At 47.5% G+C, this 21,574-nt stretch overlaps 2 protein-coding genes across 3 annotated transcripts; one reads left to right on the forward strand and one right to left on the reverse strand.

Moving 5' to 3' along the window:
• Positions 1-438: 438 nt before the first annotated feature.
• On the reverse strand, positions 439-3,962 carry PTRH1 (peptidyl-tRNA hydrolase 1 homolog). The gene is made up of 5 exons (XM_083374921.1): positions 3,511-3,962; positions 2,329-2,548; positions 1,650-1,749; positions 1,398-1,443; positions 439-989 (listed from the first exon to the last, which is right to left on the reverse strand). The coding sequence occupies exons 1-5, from the start codon at positions 3,598-3,600 to the stop codon at positions 741-743; spliced, it is 705 nt and encodes a 234-aa protein (XP_083231047.1). The 5' UTR covers positions 3,601-3,962; the 3' UTR covers positions 439-740.
• Positions 3,963-4,947: 985 nt separating this feature from the next.
• Positions 4,948-21,518, forward strand: TTC16 (tetratricopeptide repeat domain 16). Of its 2 annotated transcripts, none has more exons than XM_083375297.1 (13): positions 4,948-5,865; positions 7,220-7,404; positions 8,411-8,501; positions 9,432-9,572; positions 9,926-10,026; positions 10,313-10,442; positions 11,574-11,788; positions 13,345-13,592; positions 15,886-16,027; positions 16,283-16,448; positions 17,961-18,097; positions 19,861-20,029; positions 20,833-21,518. In XM_083375297.1, exons 1-13 carry the CDS (start codon positions 5,821-5,823, stop codon positions 20,962-20,964), a joined length of 1,902 nt encoding a protein of 633 aa, XP_083231423.1. In that variant the 5' UTR covers positions 4,948-5,820; the 3' UTR covers positions 20,965-21,518. The 2 variants fall into 2 exon arrangements, with proteins under 2 accessions (XP_083231423.1, XP_083231424.1); XM_083375298.1 differs by having other exon boundaries at positions 20,275-20,860.
• Positions 21,519-21,574: the final 56 nt, after the last annotated feature.

Here is a 21,574-nt window from a genome sequence, read left to right on the forward strand (position 1 = left end):
CCAAATTAAAGTGGACGGTAGCCTTCGATCTCGGCGCCCCAAAGTCTTCCTTTTTCAAAAAGGGCGGAGAAGGGAAGCGCTTCGTCGCTCCCGGGGTGGGGAGGAACCGACCGCAGGTAGTCCTCAACTTAGGACGATGGTTCTAAATTACGGCATCCGGACAGCCACCTCGCAGTGGCCCTCTGGTTGTACGATTACGGTCTGGGCTCTCGGCATTCGCTCTGGAGATCCAGGATAACTTGCAGGGCGACCCCCCCGGCACCTCGCTTATTGACCGCCGTTAACGGGCAGGATCCCTGACGGTCATTAAGTCAAGGACTGTCTGTGCAAATTACATTTTTCTCATCACAAACGGCTCAGGCATCAGGAAAGACCTTCCCCCACCACACACAAACATTCAAAGCGGGACTTCGTAAGAACTAGAAACATGATTTTGTTTCTCCTAAAACTGTAATTCTACGGGCACCAAAGAACAAAATATTACGCCGTGTGTGTGTGTGTGTGTGTGTGTTGCCCAATCCTCAACCTCCCTTTTGCTTTTGTAAGACACCCCCCCCCCGTTTTCACCACAGTCTGGTAGTTGGATTATCCGGCCGCAGCCCCTTAGAGGACCCTAACCCTAAATTCTTGGAGTACGATTTGTCCATTGTGCAAAGCCGCAACCACTGGGCAAGCCCAGCCACAGTTCACACACGCACACACACACAAACACATCACTCGGCTGCTTTCCTTGGCCGTTCTTATAGGTCGGTTCGAGATGGCCCTCTGCCTTCTGTTTTGTCTGGGGGGCTGGCGAGTCCATCGCAGGGACCCGGGGACTCCCTTTGGCCACAATTCTGTTGAAGATGCTGGAGAAGGATCGTGGTTGCCCGCTCAAAAAGGGACGGCAAAACCTCTTGCTCCGCGTTGGTAAACTGGCTTAGGACGTAGTCTTCTACGGCTGCCTTCCCCGTCGGACGGCCGATGCCGATCCTCAGCCGCGCCATACGCTGCGGAGAGAGAAGGCGTGGAAAAGCTGCACCTGGGGGACAGATTCCCTGAACCCCTCATGCATCATCAGATCAGCTGAGCCGTTTCTCTTCTCAAGAGGGCCCTGCCCCAATTCGCATCCCCCGCTCAGCAGAGGGAAACTGACTAGGACTTGCGTGCAGGCAGACGGGCAGTTCTAACCACACACAGCGTTGCTTTTTAAGCCTGGCAACCACCACGTCCGTGGCCCTCTTTAACCGGGCTCTACCCCGCCCCCAAGCAAGAAATAAACTACGCCAAGCGGGCAAAGGGGGTTCGCTCGCGGTAAGCCGAGATGCCGTTTCGCAGGACTGGCAATCAAGGATCTGCAGTTCCGACGGCAACACGAGGGCGTAAGGAAGGGATCGGAAAGCGAAATTCAGACCTACGTCAGAGTGCAGGCAGCTGATACAGGAACGGACTCCGTTGTGACCTCTGAAAGAGAAAACAAGGCTTGTGAGATCCTGGCTTTCCTTCAGGATGGGTTTATTTCAGTAATCCTAGCTTAATTGTGACTTAAAAGACCTGGCTAAACTCACACTAAGCCCAGAATGAGCCAGCCACTTTAGAACACCTGTACTACGACTAAGGAGCCTGCGGGTGTCTATAAACTAAAAATATAATTGTTTGGCATCAGGTACCTTGCACTGCCTCCCAGTTTTAAGGAGATCTTCCCCAGAGGCTTATCCAGATCATCGTGGACCAGATAAATATCTTCAATATTGAGGCTGAATTTTTCCGCTGGCGACAGAAGAGATGGTCAGAGATGGGAGAGACCAATCTAGTTGGAGACAACTGGTTTGAATAGGTTTAGTTTTTGCGAGGTGGATTCATCACACTCTTCCCTTTTTCATCCATTTACTCCCTTCTTCATCTATTTACTCCCCTCTTCTCTTTTTCATCCATTTTCTCCCTTTCCTTCCCTTCCCCTCCCTTCCCTTCTTCATCCATTTACTCCTTTCCCCTTCCCTCCATGTTGTATAATTCACGCATTACAATATGACCCAGCAGACAATGTTGGGAAAACCACACATTCTATCTTAACTGTATCCCTAACTCAGCCACCAACGTGCTACTCTTGGTTGGTGATCCACAGACGGTTCAATTCATCGCGTGACCCATAAACTAACAGGGCGACTTGAGTAACCCAAAGCTGGCCACCCACGGGAAAGAATCGTTCTTGGAACGGCGGAGTGACTCCCATTCAACAAACCATCATTGAAACAACCCGCGGCTCCGCCGCCTGGTAGCATATGGACCTTGAAGAAGGAGGTGGACCTCCATTGGCAAGTGAAGAGGACGAAGCAGAGCCTGTCGTACCAGCTGTGACCACGGAGGTCCCATTGAGGTTCATGAACTTGCGAGGTTTCATCAGCAGAAGCTCAGCGTCTCCTAGGCGGGCCACCGCCATGTCCGCGCAGCATTGCTTGTCTCTCTTCCACTGGTCACCCATATTCAGCTTGGAGGCCAAGTGGTTCAGCATTGCCATGCCCACGCTGTGCCGGGTGCCAGGGAGCGTGTAGTTGCCCAGGCCAGCCACCTGCAAAGGAGGAGGAGGAATGAATGGTCCACAGGGATGGATTAAATGATCTACTCTAACCTTCTCCAGATGGTCTATACCACGGGTAGGCAACCTTGGCTCTTTTATGACTCATGGACTTCAACTCCCAGAAGTCCATGAGTCATAAAAGAGCCGAGGTTGCCTACCCCTGGTCTATACCACGGGTAGGCAACCTTGGCTCTTTTATGACTCGTGGACTTCAACTCCCAGAATTCCTGAGCCAGCCATGCTGAGGGGAAAGGGAGAGGTTTCCATGCTGAGCCATGCTGGCTCAGGAATTCTGGGAGTTGAAGTCCGCGAGTCATGAGGGGGGCCAAAGTTCCCCCATGCTGGCTCAGGAATTCTGGGAGTTGAAGTCCACGAGTCATGAGGGAGCCATAGTTCCCCCATGCTGGCTCAAGAATTCTGGGAGTTGAAGTCCACAAGTCATAAAACAGCCAAGGTTGCCTACCCCTGATCTATATTGTAGATGGTCTTCAGATCACATTGTCCCCAAGCTTCGGGGCTGGGGCTGGGACCTCAAGATCTGGAAGGCACGCTGGGCAAGATCCCCCAATTGTAATTCCCTTTAAATCCATCTTTTCCTTGCTTGCAAAGCAGCCAGATGGAACGTTGCATTGGGAGAGGTGGAAACTGGGGACAACAGCTGCAACTCTTCTAAGCTGAGATCTAATCTGGATAGTAATGCAAGTCTTGTCCAAAACATCTGGAAGGAACAGCTGGCCCACTACCTGTCTTTTATTTAAACGTCTTCTCCCTTCTCGGCCCGCATATGGAAGATTTCTGTTACAAAGAACCGGAAGTCTGACGTGACTGCCACGCTTGCTTTACCTCTTTGGGCTGCCGGGTCGCATTGACCCCACCCAACCCGGAAGCGACCGACTCCAAACCGGAAGGAGCCTGGCCATCATGGCGTCGCCTAGCAAAAGCGGCTGTCTTACCATCACCCGTTTTCGAACGGTTTGTAGCTCGTCGCCGCGGTGACCCAGAGCCCAGCGTAGGAGTTGTCTGAGGGGCTGAGGACGCGTCATGGCCTCTCCGCTTCGCCTCTTCCTCCTTCCCGAAGGCCCACTTCCGGTGCCGGCCGTAAAGTTAAAACAGAAACAGAAAAGAAAAAAAAAAAAGCCGAGCTCCGCCTTTGCCTCTTGGTTCAGTTAGTGTGACGTCACTAGCCCCGTGGCCTATCACGGGAGGCCTGGCGGGAAGGTTTCGGCCGCCATTTTGCTTAAGGACGGAAGCTGGAGTCTTTTTTTTAAGTCAGGCGCAAATCACAGCCGTGAAATATAATCAAAATTCTTAGGAAGATAGAAATACCTAACTTGCTATTTTGCTCTTTAAAAATCAAAGCCACGGCATCTAGGAAGCAATTGCAACAATAACAACAACAGCAATAATAATAATATAATAATAATAATAGTAATAATAATAATAATAACAATAATAATAATAATAATATTCTCAGGGATGACTCACACCCTGGACGGTATCTCTTTACTCTCCTACCATCCGGTAGGAGATATAGGAATATAGCCAGCCGTACCAACAGGCTGAAAAATAGCTTTTATCCGTGGGCTGTTAGGCTTTTAAATGGGATATAATCTCTGTGAATTTTTGCAGAATTGACTTGGGAGGCCGGTGTGTGGTGTAGTTGGCTCACATGGTGTGGTGGGATGGAGGGTTTGTTGTCACTGTGTGTTGGGGGGAGAGAGCACGGGGGCAGGCTCATCTAATCTCAATGTACACATGTTGCACTTTGACAATAAAGGTGGTGGTTTATTATTATTATTATTATTATTATTATTATTATTATTATTATTATTATTATTATTCCTTGGGACTTGACAGGTTTGATAAGAATAATAGCAACAGCAACAGCAACAATAATAATAAAAATAAAATACCTTGGGAAGGACATGATAGGAATAATGATGATGATAAAAATTACCTTGGGTAGGACTTCATAGGAATAATAATAATTATTACTACTACTACTACTACTACTTTTAGAAGGACTTTATAGGAATAATAATAACAATAATAATACCTTGGGAAGGAGTTCGTAGGAAATAACCACAACAATATTAATACCACCTTGGGAAGGACTGGTAGGTTGATAAAAATGCCAAATCCAGTCTAGAAGTCTGGCTGACTGTGCGCCCACCATAATAATAGACATATTAAATATATTGTTTAGTAAATAATATAAAGTTACTAAATTTGTACTATAAATGCATGCCATAATAATAAACATATTAAATATATTGTTTAGTAAATAATATAAAGTTACTAAATTTGTACTATAAATGCATGTCATATGTGTACTAAAATAGGAATAAAAATAATACCGATTTGGGGGTCATGGCTGAAAACGTGGGACACCTTAATGAAAAAAAGCAGCCGTGAGGCAGATGGCCTGCTTTTTCCTGTATGGCAGCCTGACAAAACTGGTTCCCAGTTCTAGCAGAGGGACGGTTTTCCAGATGAAAAAAAAAACATTTTGGAAAACATCCTTTACCGAAAACCAAGGCAACCTCTCAGAACAAAGGGCATGTAAAGATGTTAACCATTTTGTGAAGTGCACGTAGTCTTTGTCTCGTGTCCACAATTGGGACCGGCAACTCGGTTGTTAAGCAAAGAGGTCCCTAAATGAAACCGTGATGGTGCTTTTGATCTCATTTTAAGCTGTACAGTCTTTGCAAAAGTGCCAAATGCAAGGATTGGCCCTAATGTTACTTTTTGATCGCTGCCGTAACTGAAAACCGTTGCTAACTGAGGTAGCTGTTAAAACAAGGACTAACTGTGCTTGGGAAAGAAGGTTGGCATCTAACAGACCAGTGTAAAATCCTGGAAAGATGGCACTTGTCTTCTTTCAGAGATATCTCTGAGGCCTTGTGCGTTGGCTTCTTTTCGTTTTCTGGGGCCCTTTGGTAGCTTTTAAATCTGGAAGTTGCTTTGAAAATCCTTTTAGGGAAGAGCTGAACCAGGTTTTTTTTTCCCCCAAAAAGTCAGGGTAATAAGGAACGAAGTTACGAATTTGGCTTGGGAGAATATTAACACTGAAGTCTCTTCCATGCAATCTTCCCGTGCCTTCGAACCACTGTCCTGAAGACGTGGAAGCCTGACAAGAAAGTCTCTTTTTTTAAAAAAAAAATCCTCTTTTGCTCTTTAGCAGCCAACTAGGGAAGTTTGAGCCCGCCGAGCTGTTGACATAGAGACCAGGGGACGCAAATTACAGAGCGGCTGGAGGAGCAATGGAGGAGGAAGAAGAGGTCGAAGAATCCAAAGCAAAAGTGAAGGTGAGAAGGTTGCACCCCAACCAAGAGCAAATGGGTTGGATAGAGTAGGAGATGCACTGATAGAGAGAATAGCAGCAGAATCAGAAAAGGCAGGCACAGCCACCCTTTTCTAGTGCATTAATGATTCACATGTGGAGGTAATTATCATATACCTGGGTGTGCACCTAAGGAGTAGGCTGGCTTGGTTGCTCCACAGTGAGACACTGGTAAAGCGGGCACCGCAGCCCCTGCGTTTTCTGCGTTGCATGAGAAAAGCACATTCCCTCCCTCTGTCCTCACCACTTTCTGTAGAGGGACAATTGGGAGCGTCCTGTCGTACAGCATCACAGCCTGGTTTTGAAGTGTCGCTGCTTCGGACAGGAAGGCGGTGCAGAGAGTGGTAAGGACAGCAGAAAAGATCATTGGCAGTTCCCTCCCTCCCATCCAGGACATGGCAGATAAGCGTTGCTTGAGCAGGGTCTGCAGGATTGTCTGGGACGCTACTCACCCTCTTCACAACCTGTTTTCCTCGTTCCCTTTTTGGGAGGAAGGGGCTCCGTGGTCCCCGAAGCAGAACATGCAGATTCAGCCACAGCTTTGTTCCATACAGTATTAAACCTTGTGAACTCCCAAGCTTCCTCCTTCCGTTATGTATTCAAGATGGAGACCGAGTAATATTTATATGTTACTTATATGTAAGGATGTTGGTCTATACATATGTTGTATGTAGTACGTTTAAATGTGTGTTATGCACGGGTACACTTTGAGAGCAAAGCAACTAGATTTCATTTTTAATGGGTGCCGTTGTGCCCACAGTAAAAAAAATGACAACAAAGGCTGTCTGTCTGTCTGTCTATATATCATCTGCCACCTTGTAGTGATGTTGCATGCAAAATTTTCCTCTCAAAATTATGTGGGAAATCCTGCCCCATACCTTGCAGTTCTTCCCATAATAATTTTGCAGAAATACCAAACCAGTTTTTTTGGGGGGGGTTTCGAAGGCGTCCCTGGGTAGAAATGTGCTTTTAAAGAGGCACTTTTGTGTTAGTTACTCAAATAGGTTGGATATTTATTTATTTATTTATTATTTAAATTTATATACCGCCATATTCCCGTAGGACTCAGGGCGGTTTACAGGGAGAATTAAAATACATAGCATACAAAAATTAAAAGCAGTTAAAAACTATGATTAAATTACAGTCCCTGAAATTAAATTAAAACCCAATTATATCCCTATCATTACTATATTATATTATATTATTATATTATTATATTCCTATCAAAACCAAGCGGCTCTACTTGGCCTGCGGGGGGGAAAACTCTCTGCATATGTCCAGAGGACCTGCTGAATTTTTCATCCTTCCTACTCTTACAGGAGGTGAAGATGTCAACTGTTGTTCTGACACTCTTCCCCACGGCTGTCACTGAAGAAAAGCTTCAGGAATCCAAGGAAAAAGCCATCACTCGTATTTTTGGACCCACAAAGACTTTGATGAAGGTTAAAAACCCCCAGAGAGCAGGAGATTTTGAAAGCATTTTGAAGAGGAAAATAGATGAGCAGTAAGTGTTAACTAAGGGACGCGGTGGCTCAGTGGGTTGGGACGCTGAGCTTGTCCATCAGAAGGTCGGCAGTATGGCGGGTCGAATCCCAAGTGCCACGTAGCAGAGTGAGCGCCTCTTACTTGTCCCAGCTTCTGCCAACCTAGCAGTTCGAAAGCACGTAAAAATAGAAGTAGAAAAATAGGGACCACTCCGGTGGGAAGGTAACAGCGTTCCGTGCACCTTTGGCGTCTAGTCATGCCGGCCACATGACCACGGAGACGTCCTCGGACAAGTGCTGGCTCTTCGGCTTTGAAACGGAGATGAGCACCGGCCCCTAGAGTCGGAAACGACTAGCACGCATGTGCGAGGGAACCTTTACCTTTTACCTTTAAGTGTTAACTGTCTCTTCCCTAAAACACAATAAATGAGGATAAGTGAATAATCCATAATTTGCTTTAATTTTTAAAGCTTAGCTTAAAACTGGGTGAGGTTTGTATTAATGAAGGCAATTGTGTCTTGGGGTGGTGAACAAATAGGCTTGTAGCATTTGTTTGTGCCTTTTTTTTTACTAATCATATCGATCTATTTTCCTTATTTTCTTCATCTTGTTTTTCCTTGGTTATTTTATTATTCTTTTTTTTAACTGTCGCTTTGTTTAATCTTCCTTGCTATTGCTTCTTTTTTTTTATGGATGTGAGACTTTGGAAAGGACTCGATGGTTAGTCTGAACATCTGACGACCTGTGCGACAGACCAATAATAATAACAACAATAATTTGGGCTTCCCATCGGCCCAAAGAGGATCTAGGCAGGAGTAACCGAAAGAGAAAGAAGCGATGCTTATTCCCTTTTATAATCTTCCCCTTGTCTAAAGAGAAAATTGAATGTTTCTGTCTGGATGGGCAAATGGTTGGTCTTTAATTCTTCCAAATGTTTAAAGATGCTTCGGGGCTGGCAGAGATGAGGAGGATGGGCCTCTGGTCCCAACAGCTCTGATTTCCTTTTTATTTATTTTTTATTTTTAGTTGCCAGGAAGGTCAGCTTTACTTCTCCCAAGGGGAATGGGAGAAAGCCATCACTTGCTACACCAAGGCTCTGAATCTGGATCCCAACAAGGTAGATGTGGGGATGGAGATTTTATACATATATACATACATACATACATACATACATACATACATACATACATACTTACATTGCTAAGCACATTGTGCTTTAGATTGTAAGCCGCCCTGAGTCTTCGGAGAAGGGCGGGATACAAATGGGATTAAAATAAATAAATAAATTGTGTGTGTGTGTGTGTGTGTGTGTGTGTGTGTGTGTGTGTGTGTTAAATGTTTGTTAAGCATTCAGAATACACTTGCTTAGTCCCAGACACGGGGCAAATCTTATTTCCTGTTTCAGCCTAGCTAGCCCAAGGCCATCTACAGGCAGTAGCCACAGCAGTGGCAGCTCATATTTGTGTAAATTTTTTGGCTTGCTAACAAAGAATAAAGGGAGACCGATATGATAAGTTTGAAATGATCATATCGGTGTCTCTTTGTTAGCAAACCAAAAAATTTACACACACACACACACACACACACACACATATACGTTAAGTGTTTGTTAAGTATTTAGAATACCTTGCTAGTCCCCAAACACGGGGCAAATCTTATTACCTGTTTCAGCCTAACCCAAGGCCATCAACAGGCTGTAGTCACAACAGTGACAGCTGATATTTGTGTAAATTTTTGGATTGCTAGCAAAGAATTAAATGGAGACTCTCTGTGTGTGTGTGTGTGTGTGTGTGTGTGTGTATAAAAACAATAAAGATCCACGCGTGGCCTTCTCAGTGATGGGCGAGGCCTTGGTTCTCCTGCTGGGATGGAATTTCCCGTCCATTCTGAGAATTCACCCGCCGGGAGAGAAGCCGAGGCTAGGCCAGTGTTTCTCAACACCTTTGGCAGCTTTTAAGAGGTGTGGGTTACAACTCCCCAGAATGCCCCAGGCTGGACCAACTACACCGAGGAGCTTCTGAAGGCCATGGTGGCTTCTTCTCCCTAGGCAGAACTTTACGAGAAGAAAGCGGAAGCGTTTCTCCAGCTGTGTGACTTCCAGTCTGCCGCCATGCACCTTCGGAAGGTCTATCGGCTATCGCCGAAGGAGGAGATCCGAGAACGGCTGGCCTTCATTGTCTTCATACAGGTGGAGTTGAGGATATTTGTGGAAAGGGCTGTCACCGTCCTCTCTTCCTGTCTGCCTGCCTTCCCTTCCCCCTTCTGCTTCCCCCTCCCTCCCTCCCTTCCTCCCTCCCTCCCTTCCTCCCTCCCTTCCTTTTCCTTCTTTCCTTCCTTCCTCCCTCCCTCCCTCCTTTTTTCTCCTCCTTCCCTCCCTCCTTCCCTTCCCTCCCCTCCCCTCCCTCCTTTCCCCTTTCCAGCACTATCTCACCTGGCTGAATAATAAAGGCACTGAGACTTCTGCATGGATGGGAGGAAACTGGAAGGGCCATTTTCCTGCAACCTGGTCCTTACAGGGCCCATTATCCCTTCCCTCCCCAGGGCCAGTCTCTGTACGAGCAGAAGGTTTATCTGGATGCTCTCCACTCCTTCACTCACGCCTGCGAGCTCCAGCCTCAGAACACGCTTTATCGCATAAGGAGGTAAGCAAGGGGTTAGAGTTGTTGCAAAAAGGAGGAGGAGAGGGAGAGGGAGGGGGAGGGGGAGAAGAAGAGGAAGGAGGAGGAGGAGGAGGAGGAGGAGAAGAAAAGAAGAAGAAGAAGAAGAAGAAGAAGAAGAAGAAGAAGAAGAAGAAGAAGAAGAAGAAGAAGAAGAAGAAGAAGAAGAAGAAGAAGAACAACAACAACAACAACTTGGAAGGATTAGGGGGCCTGTCAGAATCTTTTCTGAACATAAGTAAAACCTTAAAAGTCTCCTTTCCCCCACCAGCATTGCCTGCCTGGCTGCGATGAACCGATTCAACGATTGCCTTCAGATGGTCAATGAGGAGGTGGAACTTGAGAAGAACAACGCTGATCTCTTTGTCCTGAGGGCTCGTCTCTTCGAATACTTTGGGAAGGTGAAAAAAAACAACCTGATTATTCTTTGAGAAACTTTCTCTCAGCCACCCATTAATTACACACAGGGAGTCCTTATATGTACATTTAAAGTGGCTATAAAGTTATTCTATTCTATTCTATTCTATTCTATTCTATTCTATTCTATTCTATTCTATTCTATTCTATTCTATTCTATTCTATTCTATTCCTTCTCCTCTCTTCTCTTCTCTTCTCTTCTCTTCTCTTCTCTTCTCTTCTCTTCTCTTCTCTTCTCTTCTCTTCTCTTCTCTTCTCTCCTCTCCTCTCCTCTCCTCTCCTCTCCTCTTCTCCAGCTGGCATCGGAGGAAGTTGAATTCCTTTAACCACCACATGTTCCAAAGCTGCTTTTTTCAGGAGTCAACTGGACTTTCTTGTTTTTCTTTGAAGAGGTTTTGCTTCTCGTCCAAGAAGCTTCTTCAACTCTGACTGGACGGTGGGGAATGGGAAGATTTATACTCCTTGCAGACAGAGCTGGTCATTTGCCTCCTTTTACAGAGTCACTGAGGCCACTTGGCACTTATAAATCCTCCCGTTCCCCACCCTCCAGTCAGAGCTGAAGAAGCTTCTTGGATGAGAAGCGAAACGTCTTCAGGGAAAACCAAGGAAAGCCCAGTTGCCTCCTGAAGAACTGAAGAAGCTTCTGGGATGAGAAGCGAGACGTCTTCAAGGATAAAACAAAGTCCAGTTGCCTCCTGAAAAGGCACCTTTGGGACAACCATGACCTGGACGATGGAGGCTCTCTGTAGACTATTGACCACCCCATGCCCTCAACCCCATTTGGTCAGCCCCCCATCATTTACTTCGTGTCATCACTTTCATCCCTTTCGTGGGAAAAAGGGAACTTCGGATCTTTTACGGTTATTGCCTTCTTCCTGTACAGATTCAAATGGAGACAAAGGTCAGATGCCTTCTTCCCCAACCCTCCCCTTTGTTCCCCCAGTTCAAAAGGTTTCCCTTGGTCTTTGAAATAACCTAAGGCAGGCTGAATCCACATCCGCTCCTCCTTCCTCGGGAGTTGGCAGAATCCATGGGAGGGGGGAATGATGTTTTAAACATACGTTTATGAATGCGATATAAATGGATTCAGACAGTCTGCTTTTCCCCCCTCCAAGGCAAGCTGCTGTTTCTGCAACATCCAAGAGGCCCTCGCGTTGGATCCAGGCCACGTCGAAGCCCAGCTTCTGCTGAAGAAGATGACCAAGGAGGCGGAGAGATCTAAAGACTTTGCGGTGACCTTGGCTATCAAAGGCAACCTGAAGGGGGCTTTGCTGAAGATCAACCAAGCCATCAGTTACAACCCCTTGGATGAAAAATACTTCCTTTTCAGGTACCTGCGTCTCCCTGGTCCATTCCCTCAGGTGTGGCTGGCTGTTTGGGCGCTGGGGGACCCCGTCCCTCCATTCCGCAGAAGGTGTAAATTAAAGAGAGGAACGTTGGGATGGAGAACAGATTGGAACCGCATATTGTAGCTCAAAAGCACCTCTTGTGAGAACTCTTACCCCTCTTAACCCACTGAAGTCGGGTTTCTGGGCTTGGGGTTTTCCCTCACCCAGGGCAGAAATCATAATTTATTTTATTCATTTGGCATATGCCATCTGCAGCACTCATGCGATCACCGAGACGCAAACGTCGTTTAAATCAAGCGCCAGCAAATATATGCCTAGCCACAGACCGTGTTTCCCCGGATGTCAGCGCTGCTCACATCGAATGTTCTTGCTTGACAAGAGATGAAGAAGTAGCTATTTCACATGTTAAACTTGTGTATTGCTTTAAGACTTGTGTCTTGTTTTAGTTTCAAGTTAGGAGGGGGGAGATGAGTAGGATGGCACCTTCAAGGCCATCTCTCTAACTAAGAAGATTGGCAGGTCTTCTAAGGGAAGGAAGGGAAACGGATTCTTTAAATTAATTGGAGAATAGGATTAATGACAAAATTAGAAAGGTGGAGAATTGGGTTTTAATATATTGTGCAAGGGGCGGAGATTTCAGATTCCAGCTTCCTTCGAGCAAGCATTTGCCGGTGTATTAGGCTAAATAAAGGACTTTTAAGGGACCTGGACCCAGCTGTGTTGAATAACTTTCGTCCGGTCTCCAACCTTCGCTTTCTTGCGAAGGTTGTTGAGAGTGTGGTGGCGCATCAGCTCCCCCTGGTTCTAGATGAAGCGGATTATCTAGACCCGTCCCAATTGGGTTTCAGGCCCGGGTACAGCACGGAGACGGCATTGGTCGCGCTGGTGAATGATCTCTAGAGGGCTCGGGATAGGGGATATTCCTCTGTCCTAGTCCTATTAGACCTCTCGGCGGCTTTCGATACCATCGACCATGGTATCCTGCTGCAGCGTCTCACGGGACTGGGAGTGGGAGGCCCAGTTCTTCGGTGGTTCTCCTCCTATCTCCTGGGACGCTCGCAGTCGGTGTTGGCTGGTTAGGGTTTTTAATGGGTTTTTATATTGTTATTGTTTTATCTGGGCGATTATTTAATTCTTTTTTAATTTTTGTATTTTCTATTTATATGTGCCCTGTTCACCGCCCTGAGTCCCTCGGGAGAAGGGCAGTATACAAATTTAAATAATAATAATAATAATAATAATAATAATAATAATAATAATAATAATAATAATAACAACAACAACAACAACAATAATAATAATAACAACAACAACAATGCCTCAGAGTCATTTGAAAAGCCCATACATCGGAAACTTGACACTGAAAATAAGACCTAGCTGGCAAATAAAACCTAGTAGGATTTTTCAGCCGCCGCACACCGCTGGCTCCTCTTTAAGGGACCGTCCACTAGGACTCCGAGATCCCTCTCCCAGTTAATCATTGCCAACGCCCTGGATTCACCTCTGTCGCTTTGCTTTCCTCCCTCAATCCTGCAAGAGGCACCCTCCTCCGCAGGCTGAAGGACTTCAGCGCGGCCATCGATGACTACCTGAAAGCCGTCGAGCTGTGCCGAGCGGATGAGGCCAGCGAGGTGCGGCGTGAGGCCGAGAAGCAGGTCCTGCTGAGCTACAACGACTTTGCCGTCCACTGTTACTACAAGGGCTGCTACGAAGAGGCGGTGCTGCTGCTGAACAAAGCCATCACAGGGGAGAAAAACGAATTCGGCCTCTACATTAACCGAGGGGGTAGGTGAAGGAGGCGTCTCGGCTTTCCCGCCGTCACCTCCTGCCTCTGGTGGTCTCTGCGGAGAAAAAGCACAAGGTGTGGTGTTTGGGAGGGGAAGGGGGCAGGCACAAGGTCTCCAGGTCTATGACTGAGGGGGCCCTTGGTGCTCTCTGAGCTGGGTGGCTTTTTTTCGGGCAGACGTTTCGCGGCCCAGTTAGGTAACATCATCAGTGTTAGGAGGAGGGGGGTTTGCAGGGAGGAGGAGGAGGAAGAGGAGGACTGTGGGGTCCTTGGTGCTCTCTTTGCTGGGTGGCTTTCTTGCAGACGTTTCATGACCCAACTAGGGAACATCATCAGTGTTGGAAAGGAATGGCAAGTGCTAGTAGAGAGAGCAAACCCCACCCCCTGCTAGCTCTGATGATGTCAGCTAGTTGGGTCATGAAACATCTGCAAGAGAAGAGGAGGAGGAGGATTGTGGGGTCCTTGTGGTTTTCTTGCAGATCTTCCATTATTTTTATTTTATTTTTATTTTAATTCCATTTATATCCCGCCCTTCTCTGAAGACTCAGGGCACAAGCTTAGCAGTAGCCTTCATTCTATGTATATGCCTGCTTATTAGGGCTTTCACACACACCCCAGCGGCATTATTACAAAGTCAGCTTAATTGCCCCCAACAATCTGGGTCCTCATTTTACCTACCTGTGAAGGATGGAAGGCTGAGTCAACCTTGAGCCTGGTGGGACTCGAACCTGCACTAATTGCAGGCAGCTGGTGTGACTTAAGGAGGCATTAGCCCACTGCTCCACCAAGGCTCTTACCCAACTAAGTAAGATCAGTGCTTGCTGATACCTAGCTTGGGTTATGAAACCTTTGCAAGAAAACCAGCAAGCTCAGAGAACTCCTCTTCTTCCTCCTCCTCCTCCTCCTCCTCGCACCCAACCTTCTAGCACTGATGGTGTTAGCTAGTTGGGTCATGAAACATCTGCAAGAAAACCACCCAGCTCAGAGAGCACCAAGGGCCCCGCATTTCAACCCTGAACTACAAATATTCTCCTTTATTAGATGTATGGTTGCATGCAGGGAGGGGGAATGTCTGGTGGGCAGGAAGAAGGCAAGGATGGACCCTTCCCCAGCAACTCACAGAGTCTCTCTGTAGTTATGCAGAGCACTGCTTTAGCCTGGCAAGATTCTGTCTGTAGGCGAATGACAATAAACTACTTGCGCTTCGTTCTTGGTTCTTTGGGCCTGACAGCCATTCCCATTTGCCTGCTGATGGATTCTCTCTCTCTCCTCTTTCTCTCTCCTCTCTGTCTTCTCTCTCTCTCTCTCTCTCTCTCTCTCTCTTCTCTGTCTCTTCTCTCTCTCTCTTTCTCCTCTCTCTCTCCTCTCTTTCTCTTCTCTTTCTCTCCTCTCTCTTTCCTCTTTCTCTCTTCTCTCTCTCTCTCTGTCTCTTTCTCCTCTCTCTTTTTCTCCCCTCTCTCTCTCTCTCTCTCTCTCTTCTCTGTCTCTTCTCTCTCTCTCTCTTTCTCCTCTCTCTCTCCTCTCTTTCTCTTCTCTTTCTCTCCTCTCTCTCTCTCTCTTTCTCCTCTCTCTCCTCTCTCTCCCCTCTCTTTCTCTTTCTCCTCTCTTTCTCTCCTCTCTCTTTCCTCTTTCTCTCTTCTCTCTCTCTTCTCTCTCTCTTTCCTCTTTCTCTCTCTGTCTCCTCTCTTTCTCTCTCCTCTCCTCTCTCTCTTCTCTTTCTCCTCTCTCTCCTCTCTCTCCCCTCTCTTTCTCTTTCTCCTCTCTTTCTCTCCTCTCTCTTTCCTCTTTCTCTCTTCTCTCTCTCTTCTCTCTCTCTTTCCTCTTTCTCTCTCTGTCTCCTCTCTTTCTCTTCTCTCTCTCCTTTCTCTCTCTCTCTCTCCTCTCTCTCTTCTCTTTCTCCTCTCTCTCTCTTTCCTCTCTCTCTCCTCTCTCTCTCTCTTTCTCCTCTCTTTCTCTTCTCTCTCTCCTTTCTCTCTCTCTCTCTCCTCTCTGTCTCTCTCTGTCTCTCTCCTCTCTCTCTTTCTCCTCTTTCTCTTCTCTTTCTCCTCTCTCTCTTTCTTCTCTCTTCTGTTTCTCTTCTCTTTCTCTCTCCTCTCCTCTCTCTCCTCTCTCTCTCTTTTCTCTCTCTCCTCTCTGTCTCCTCTTTGTCTCCTCTCTCTTTCTCCTCTTTCTCTTCTCTTTCTCCTCTTCTCTCTCTCTTTCTTCTCTCTCTTCTCTTTCTCCTCTCTTTCTCTCTCTCCTCTCTCTCTCTCTCTCTCTCTTTTTCTCTTCTCTCTCTCTCCCTCTCTGCAGACTGTTTTCTGAAATTGGGCCAGCTGAATTTTGCCATGGCGGATTACCAACAGGCTTTAGAGCTGCGTCCTTTAGACCCCAAACTCCGCCGGCGCATCGCTTGGCTCTCCAACGAGACCGGATTGCAAGACTTCCGCAGAAAGTAGGCCGGGATCTGTCGGAGGACCCGGGGCAAGATTTCCCTGGAGGGGGAAACGCTTGACCTGTAAGATGATCCCTGTAGTAGATCATCTGGAGGGCCTGGTCATCCCAATTTTATTCCCCTCGGTTGTCTGGGTTTTTGGTTTGTTTGGGGTTTTTTTTGCAACAGTCCCGTAAAACAGACAAGCGGGACCGAGATTCATGCATTTATTGACCTTCCTGTGTTTGTGTGTGTGTGTGTGTGTGTGTTTTTCAGGCTGTATCTGCAGGCTGAAACGCACTTCTCCTCCGCAGTGGAGAATGACCCGTGGGAAGTGAAGTATTATCTGAACAGGGCAAAGACACGGGTGTTCCTGCAAGAGTTCATGGGAGCAAAGGAAGACATGATCAGCGCCCTGTTGCTGAACCCCAGCAAGGAAGAGGTGAGCGCGTGCCGTCCTCCACTTACGACCACGCCGGAGCCCCAAGTTTCCGTTGCCAAGCGAGACATTTCTTAAGTGACTTTTGCCCCAGTTTGTTAAGTCGGTCACTGCACTTGCTAAACTAGTGACACACGGCTGTTCAAGTTTATATCCGGTTCCCCCATTGCTTGTCAGAAGGTGGCGAAAGGCGATCACCTGACCCCGGGACGCTGCTGACCCCGTCGTAAATGCGAGTCAGCGGCCAAGCGTCTGAATTTTGATCCCGCGGCCACGGAGACGCTGCGACGGTCTTAAGGCTGAAAAGGGGTCCTAAGACGCTTTTCCCAGTGCCGTTGTAACCGTGAGCGGTCATTAAATGAACTGGCGTAAGTCGAGGACTTACCTGTCTGTGACCAGCCACCTCTTGCAGGGTCTTGATTCACCTCTGACCCCAGATGGATGGCCACCAATTCGGGGGCTGAATGTTTAGGATGGCTTAATTTTTCTCGTCCTTCTCTGCCAGTTTCTCAATCCCAACAACTTTTAAGAGGGTACCAATTCTGGGAGTTGAAGCCCACCCATCTTTAAGCGTGCTGGCTGGGGAATTCTGGGAGATGAAATCCAGACACTTTAAGGCTTCTGGGACTTGAAGTCCCCCCATCTTCAAGCGTGCTGGCTGGGGATTTCTGGGAGATGAAATCCAGACACCTTAAGGCTTCTGGGACTTGAAGTCCCCCCATCTTCAAGCGTGCTGGCTGGGGAATTCTGGGAGATGGAATCCAGGCACCTTAAGGCTTCTAGGAGTCGAAGTCCCCCCATTTTCAAGCGTGCGGGCTGGGGAATTCTGGGAGATGAAATCCAGACACCTTAAGGCTTCTGGGACTTGAAGTCCCCCCATCTTCAAGCGTGCTGGCTGGGGAATTCTGGGAGATGAAATCCAGACACCTTAAGGCTTCTAGGAGTCGAAGTCCCCCCCATTTTCAAGCGTGCGGGCTGGGGAATTCTGGGAGATGAAATCCAGACACCTTAAGGCTTCTGGGACTTGAAGTCCCCCCATCTTCAACCGTGCTGGCTGGGGAATTCTGGGAGATGAAATCCAGACACCTTAAGGCTTCTGGGACTTGAAGTCCCCCCATCTTCAACCGTGCTGGCTGGGGAATTCTGGGAGATGAAATCCAGACACCTTAAGGCTTCTGGGACTTGAAGTCCCCCCATCTTCAAGCGTGCTGGCTGGGGAAAATCTGGGAGATGAAATCCAGACACCTTAAGGCTTCTGGGAGTCGAAGTCCCCCCCATTTTCAAGCATGCTGGCTGGGGAATTCTGGGAGTTGAAGTCCACCCACCTTAAGCTTTCCGGGAGTTGAAGTCCCAGCACTTAAAAGCAGTACGAAGTAAGAAACACTGTACGCTGAAGGAAAAAAAAAACAAACCCCAAATTTGTGGGGATATCTCCACAAATAGAAGCTTCTCCATTTCGAGTATAGTTTTTCATATATTTTTTTTTTAAAAAAGTGATTTATTTTTGAATTCCAGGTCCGGACCCTGATGGGTAACCTGTTTCCCGGAGAGAGCGCAGAGTCCCTCCTCAACAGCAAAGTTGGCGATTTCACCAAAACTCTTCTGGATCGAAAGCTGAAAGCTTTCCCCGCGGGGGGGAAGCCTTTGCAGGGGTGTGGAATCGAAACCACGGGCAGCTTGATCGCATTTCGGGGGAGCGGGGGAGCAGACATGTTTAGGGGGGGGGTCGCTCAAACCAATCTCGTTGCCCTCCTCCTCCGTTGCCACCAAGCAAGATTTTTTTTTTTAAAGCCGGTGTTTGTGGGGAGGGGGGAGGAGATGGTGGGACCCATCTCTTTCCTGCCTTTCGGCTTTCGGGCCGGTAAATCCGGCAACCGCGCCAGAGCAGATGGGAGTTGTAGTCTGCAGGGCTGGAGATTTACACACACACACACGCACGCACAAGCACGGGCCCCGTTTGTTTCTGGGCAACCTCAAGTCCCTTGCATTCTTTTTCAGCACCGGCATCCCTTAATTAAGAGCAGCCCAATCAATAAGATCCGGCCGATACAAAACGAGGATAAATTTCAGGGTGCTTGGCAGAGTCCGCCCTCTGTCTCTTGTTCTGTCTCTCGTTCTCTCCTCTTTCCCTTCTATCTCGTTCTCTTTCTCCTCTCTCATCCTCTCTCACTTTCTTTCTCTCCTTTCTTTCCTTTCTCACTCTCGCGTTTTCTCTTTCCTCTCATTCTCTCTCCCCTTTCTCGCTCTCCGTTCTCTCCTCTTTCCCCTCATTTTCTTTCTCTCCTTTCTCGTTCTCCTTCCTTTTTCTCCTTCCTTCCTTTTGCCCCTTTCTTGTTCTCTCCTCATTCTTTTTCTCCTCTCTCATTCTCCTTCCTCTCTTTTGCCCCTTTCTTGTTCTCTCCTTTCTCTCATCCTCTTTTCTCGTTCTCCTTCCTTCCTTCCTCTTTCCTCTTTCTTTTGCCCTTCTTTCTTCTTCTCCTCTCGTTCTCTCTTGGCTCTTTCGTTCTCTTGTTCTCTCGCCCTTCGCCCAGGTTCGCCTGGTGCGCCAGTTGCGGCCCTATCTAGACCGGGATGCCTTACGTACGGTCACTCACGCCCTCGTGACCTCTCGTCTGGACTACTGCAACGCTCTCTACATGGGGCTACCCTTGAAGACCACACGGAGGCTCCAGCTGGTACAGAATGCAGCCGCGAGAGTTGTGTTGGGAGTTTCCCGACACTCCCATGTCACACCTCTGCTCCGCGAGCTGCATTGGCTTCCAGTTGCCTTCCGGGTGAGGTTCAAGGTGTTGGTAATGACCTACAAAGCCCTACATGGCATGGGTCCGGAATACCTTGGGGAGCACCTGCGGCCAGCGTCAACTTCCCTCCGCGCAATACGCTCCCACAGAGAGGGTCTCCTCAGGGTGCCACCGGTCAAAGAATGCCGACTGGTGGCCCCCAGGGGGAGGGCGTTCTCTGTGGGTGCACCGGACTTATGGAACCATCTTCCGGTCGAGCTCCGGATGGCGCCTGACCTCCGCTACTTCCGGCGCGATCTCAAAACCTACCTTTTCGAACAAGCTGGCCTGGCCTGATGGGATGGGGTTGGGTTTTATTAATCTGTTTTAACCTACTTTTTAATGTGTTTTAACTTATTCGTGGGCATTTTGTTTAATCGTATTTAATTTTTGTATCTTGTTTTTTTAATATGTATTGCCCTGTTCCCCGCCCTGAGTCCTTCGGGAGAAGGGCGGTATGCAAATAAAATTAATAATAATAATAATAATAATAATAATAATAATAATAATAATAATAATAATAATGATGATGATGATGATTCTCTCTCTCTTGTTCTCTTTTCTCTCTCATTCTCTCCTGTCTGTGTCTCTCTTTCTCATTCTCTCTCTCTCTCTGCCTTTCCACCTTCTTCCAGGCCTCTGAAATCGTCAGGATCCGAACTCCCAACCAACGTGTACGTTCAGATCGAGGACCAACAGAAGGACGAGGCGTCGGCAACCAAGAAGAAGGAGGAGGAGGAGGAGGTTTCTGAAGAAAAAAAGCTGCAGAAGAGACTGGCCGAATGTCAGCAAAAGTCGCACCAGGTATCTCTGCCTCCGGGAAGGAAAACAGGATATTTCATTTTTTTTATTTGTTTTTATTAAATTTATATGACGCCCTTCCCTCCTGTAATCTGGCAGCAGTAGGGTGGCTTTTGGATTTTCATAGCTATCTCAGAACCACTAACAGGTTGCAGAAGGTCACAGATATAGCTAATAAGAAAACAGCTCTGGGTCGGAAAAGATGTGGTGGTGTTTAGTCTTTTATCCAGCTCTTTGTTCTCTTTCAGAACACCGCAAAAGGAACTTTCCTTCCTCTGGAAAAGGCTTTTTGTGTATTATTTGGTATATTTGGATGCATTTTAATCCAAACGATCACCTGACCCATTGCTTTGTGTTTCTTTTTAACGATTTTTGTTGCAATGGGCTTCGCAGTTGGCCTGTTTTAACAGAATAACAGTTGGAAGGGACCTTGGAGGTCTTCTAGTCTAGCCCACCACCCCTGATCAGCCAGGAAACCCTATACCACTTCAGACAAACGGGCTGGCTGTAATTTTTAGGACCCTCCACCCCCAGGGGCGAGGACCAGTTCCTTCCATCTCACCCCAGCTCCCAAACGGAACAGATTTGTCTGGGGTGATGAGGCCTCCTGTCTCGGCAGGGGGTTGGACTAGATGACCTCCAAGGTCCCTTCCCACTCTCTCAAGTCAGAGAAGAAATGGAGTTTAGGTCTGCCCGGAGGCTGCCCCATTTCGAAAGGCAAGAGGCCAACAAACTCAACTTCGCTACCGCTAAGTTGTCAAGCGGTGGAAAGCGGGAATTATCGAATTATCCGGTGTGTCTCGCAGGCCGACGAAGAGCTGAAGGAAGCGTGTCAAAATAAGCCGACTCTGGAATCCAAAACCGTCTGGATAGACCCCTGCCCTCGCTTGCCCCCCAAGCAATGCCCCAAGGAGCCGTTCTGCTGGAGAAAAATTTAAGGCGGCGTCGGGTCAGTTTTAGGCCCATCTGAAGCACCGCCCTTGGGACGGAAACCTCCCCCAAATATCCTGAATTTCTAGCGAGTCACACAGGGTTTCTCCCAGTCATTTTGAGCTCGCCTGCTAAAAAACAACAAAACAACAACAACCCCACACAACTTTTAACTATCTGGATTCACCGTTAAAAAAAAATGTAGGATCCCTTTGCCGGATTTTGCTTGGCTAGAGGCTTCGTTTCTGTAACCGGGACCCCCAAATCTTGGAAAAGGTTGGGGTGATGCCACCCTTTCTCCCCTTCGGGTCTCAGAGTGACTTTTGGCAGACCCACATAGCAAAAGGTACCCAGTGGGATGATGCAATTAGCACCAGGATTTATTCCCCCTCGCGATTTCTTCTTGGGTTTGCAAGGATCCACAAAGAAGGACTGGCAATTTGCAGCTTATTTCTTTTGCGAGTTTTTTTCTAGACTTTGGAAAAGACTTTACAAAGTCGTGCCTTTCCTGTTGTTTTATTATTATTATTATTATTATTTAAATAAAGCAACCTTTTGAAGACCTTGAGGTACCTCCAGGTTTTTCACATTTATTGTTTGCCCAGTTCAGCAAGAAAC

This window comes from Vipera ursinii (genome assembly GCF_947247035.1).
Source record: "Vipera ursinii genome assembly, chromosome: 16".
Classification (NCBI taxonomy): domain Eukaryota; kingdom Metazoa; phylum Chordata; class Lepidosauria; order Squamata; family Viperidae; genus Vipera; species Vipera ursinii.

Coding starts and splice junctions, on each gene's coding strand:
- PTRH1 (XM_083374921.1), bottom strand. CDS start 3,600: ATGACGCGTCCTCAGCCCCTCAGACAACTCCTACGCTGGGCTCTGGGT. Junction 2,549..3,510: donor CCGTTCGAAAACGGGTGATG/GTAAGACAGCCG, acceptor CCTCCTTTGCAG/GTGGCTGGCCTGGGCAACTA. Junction 990..1,397: donor TCAGCTGCCTGCACTCTGAC/GTAGGTCTGAAT, acceptor CTCTCTCCGCAG/CGTATGGCGCGGCTGAGGAT.
- TTC16 (XM_083375297.1), top strand. CDS start 5,821: ATGGAGGAGGAAGAAGAGGTCGAAGAATCCAAAGCAAAAGTGAAG. Junction 9,573..9,925: donor CCTTCATTGTCTTCATACAG/GTGGAGTTGAGG, acceptor TTCCCTCCCCAG/GGCCAGTCTCTGTACGAGCA. Junction 11,789..13,344: donor GAAAAATACTTCCTTTTCAG/GTACCTGCGTCT, acceptor CAATCCTGCAAG/AGGCACCCTCCTCCGCAGGC.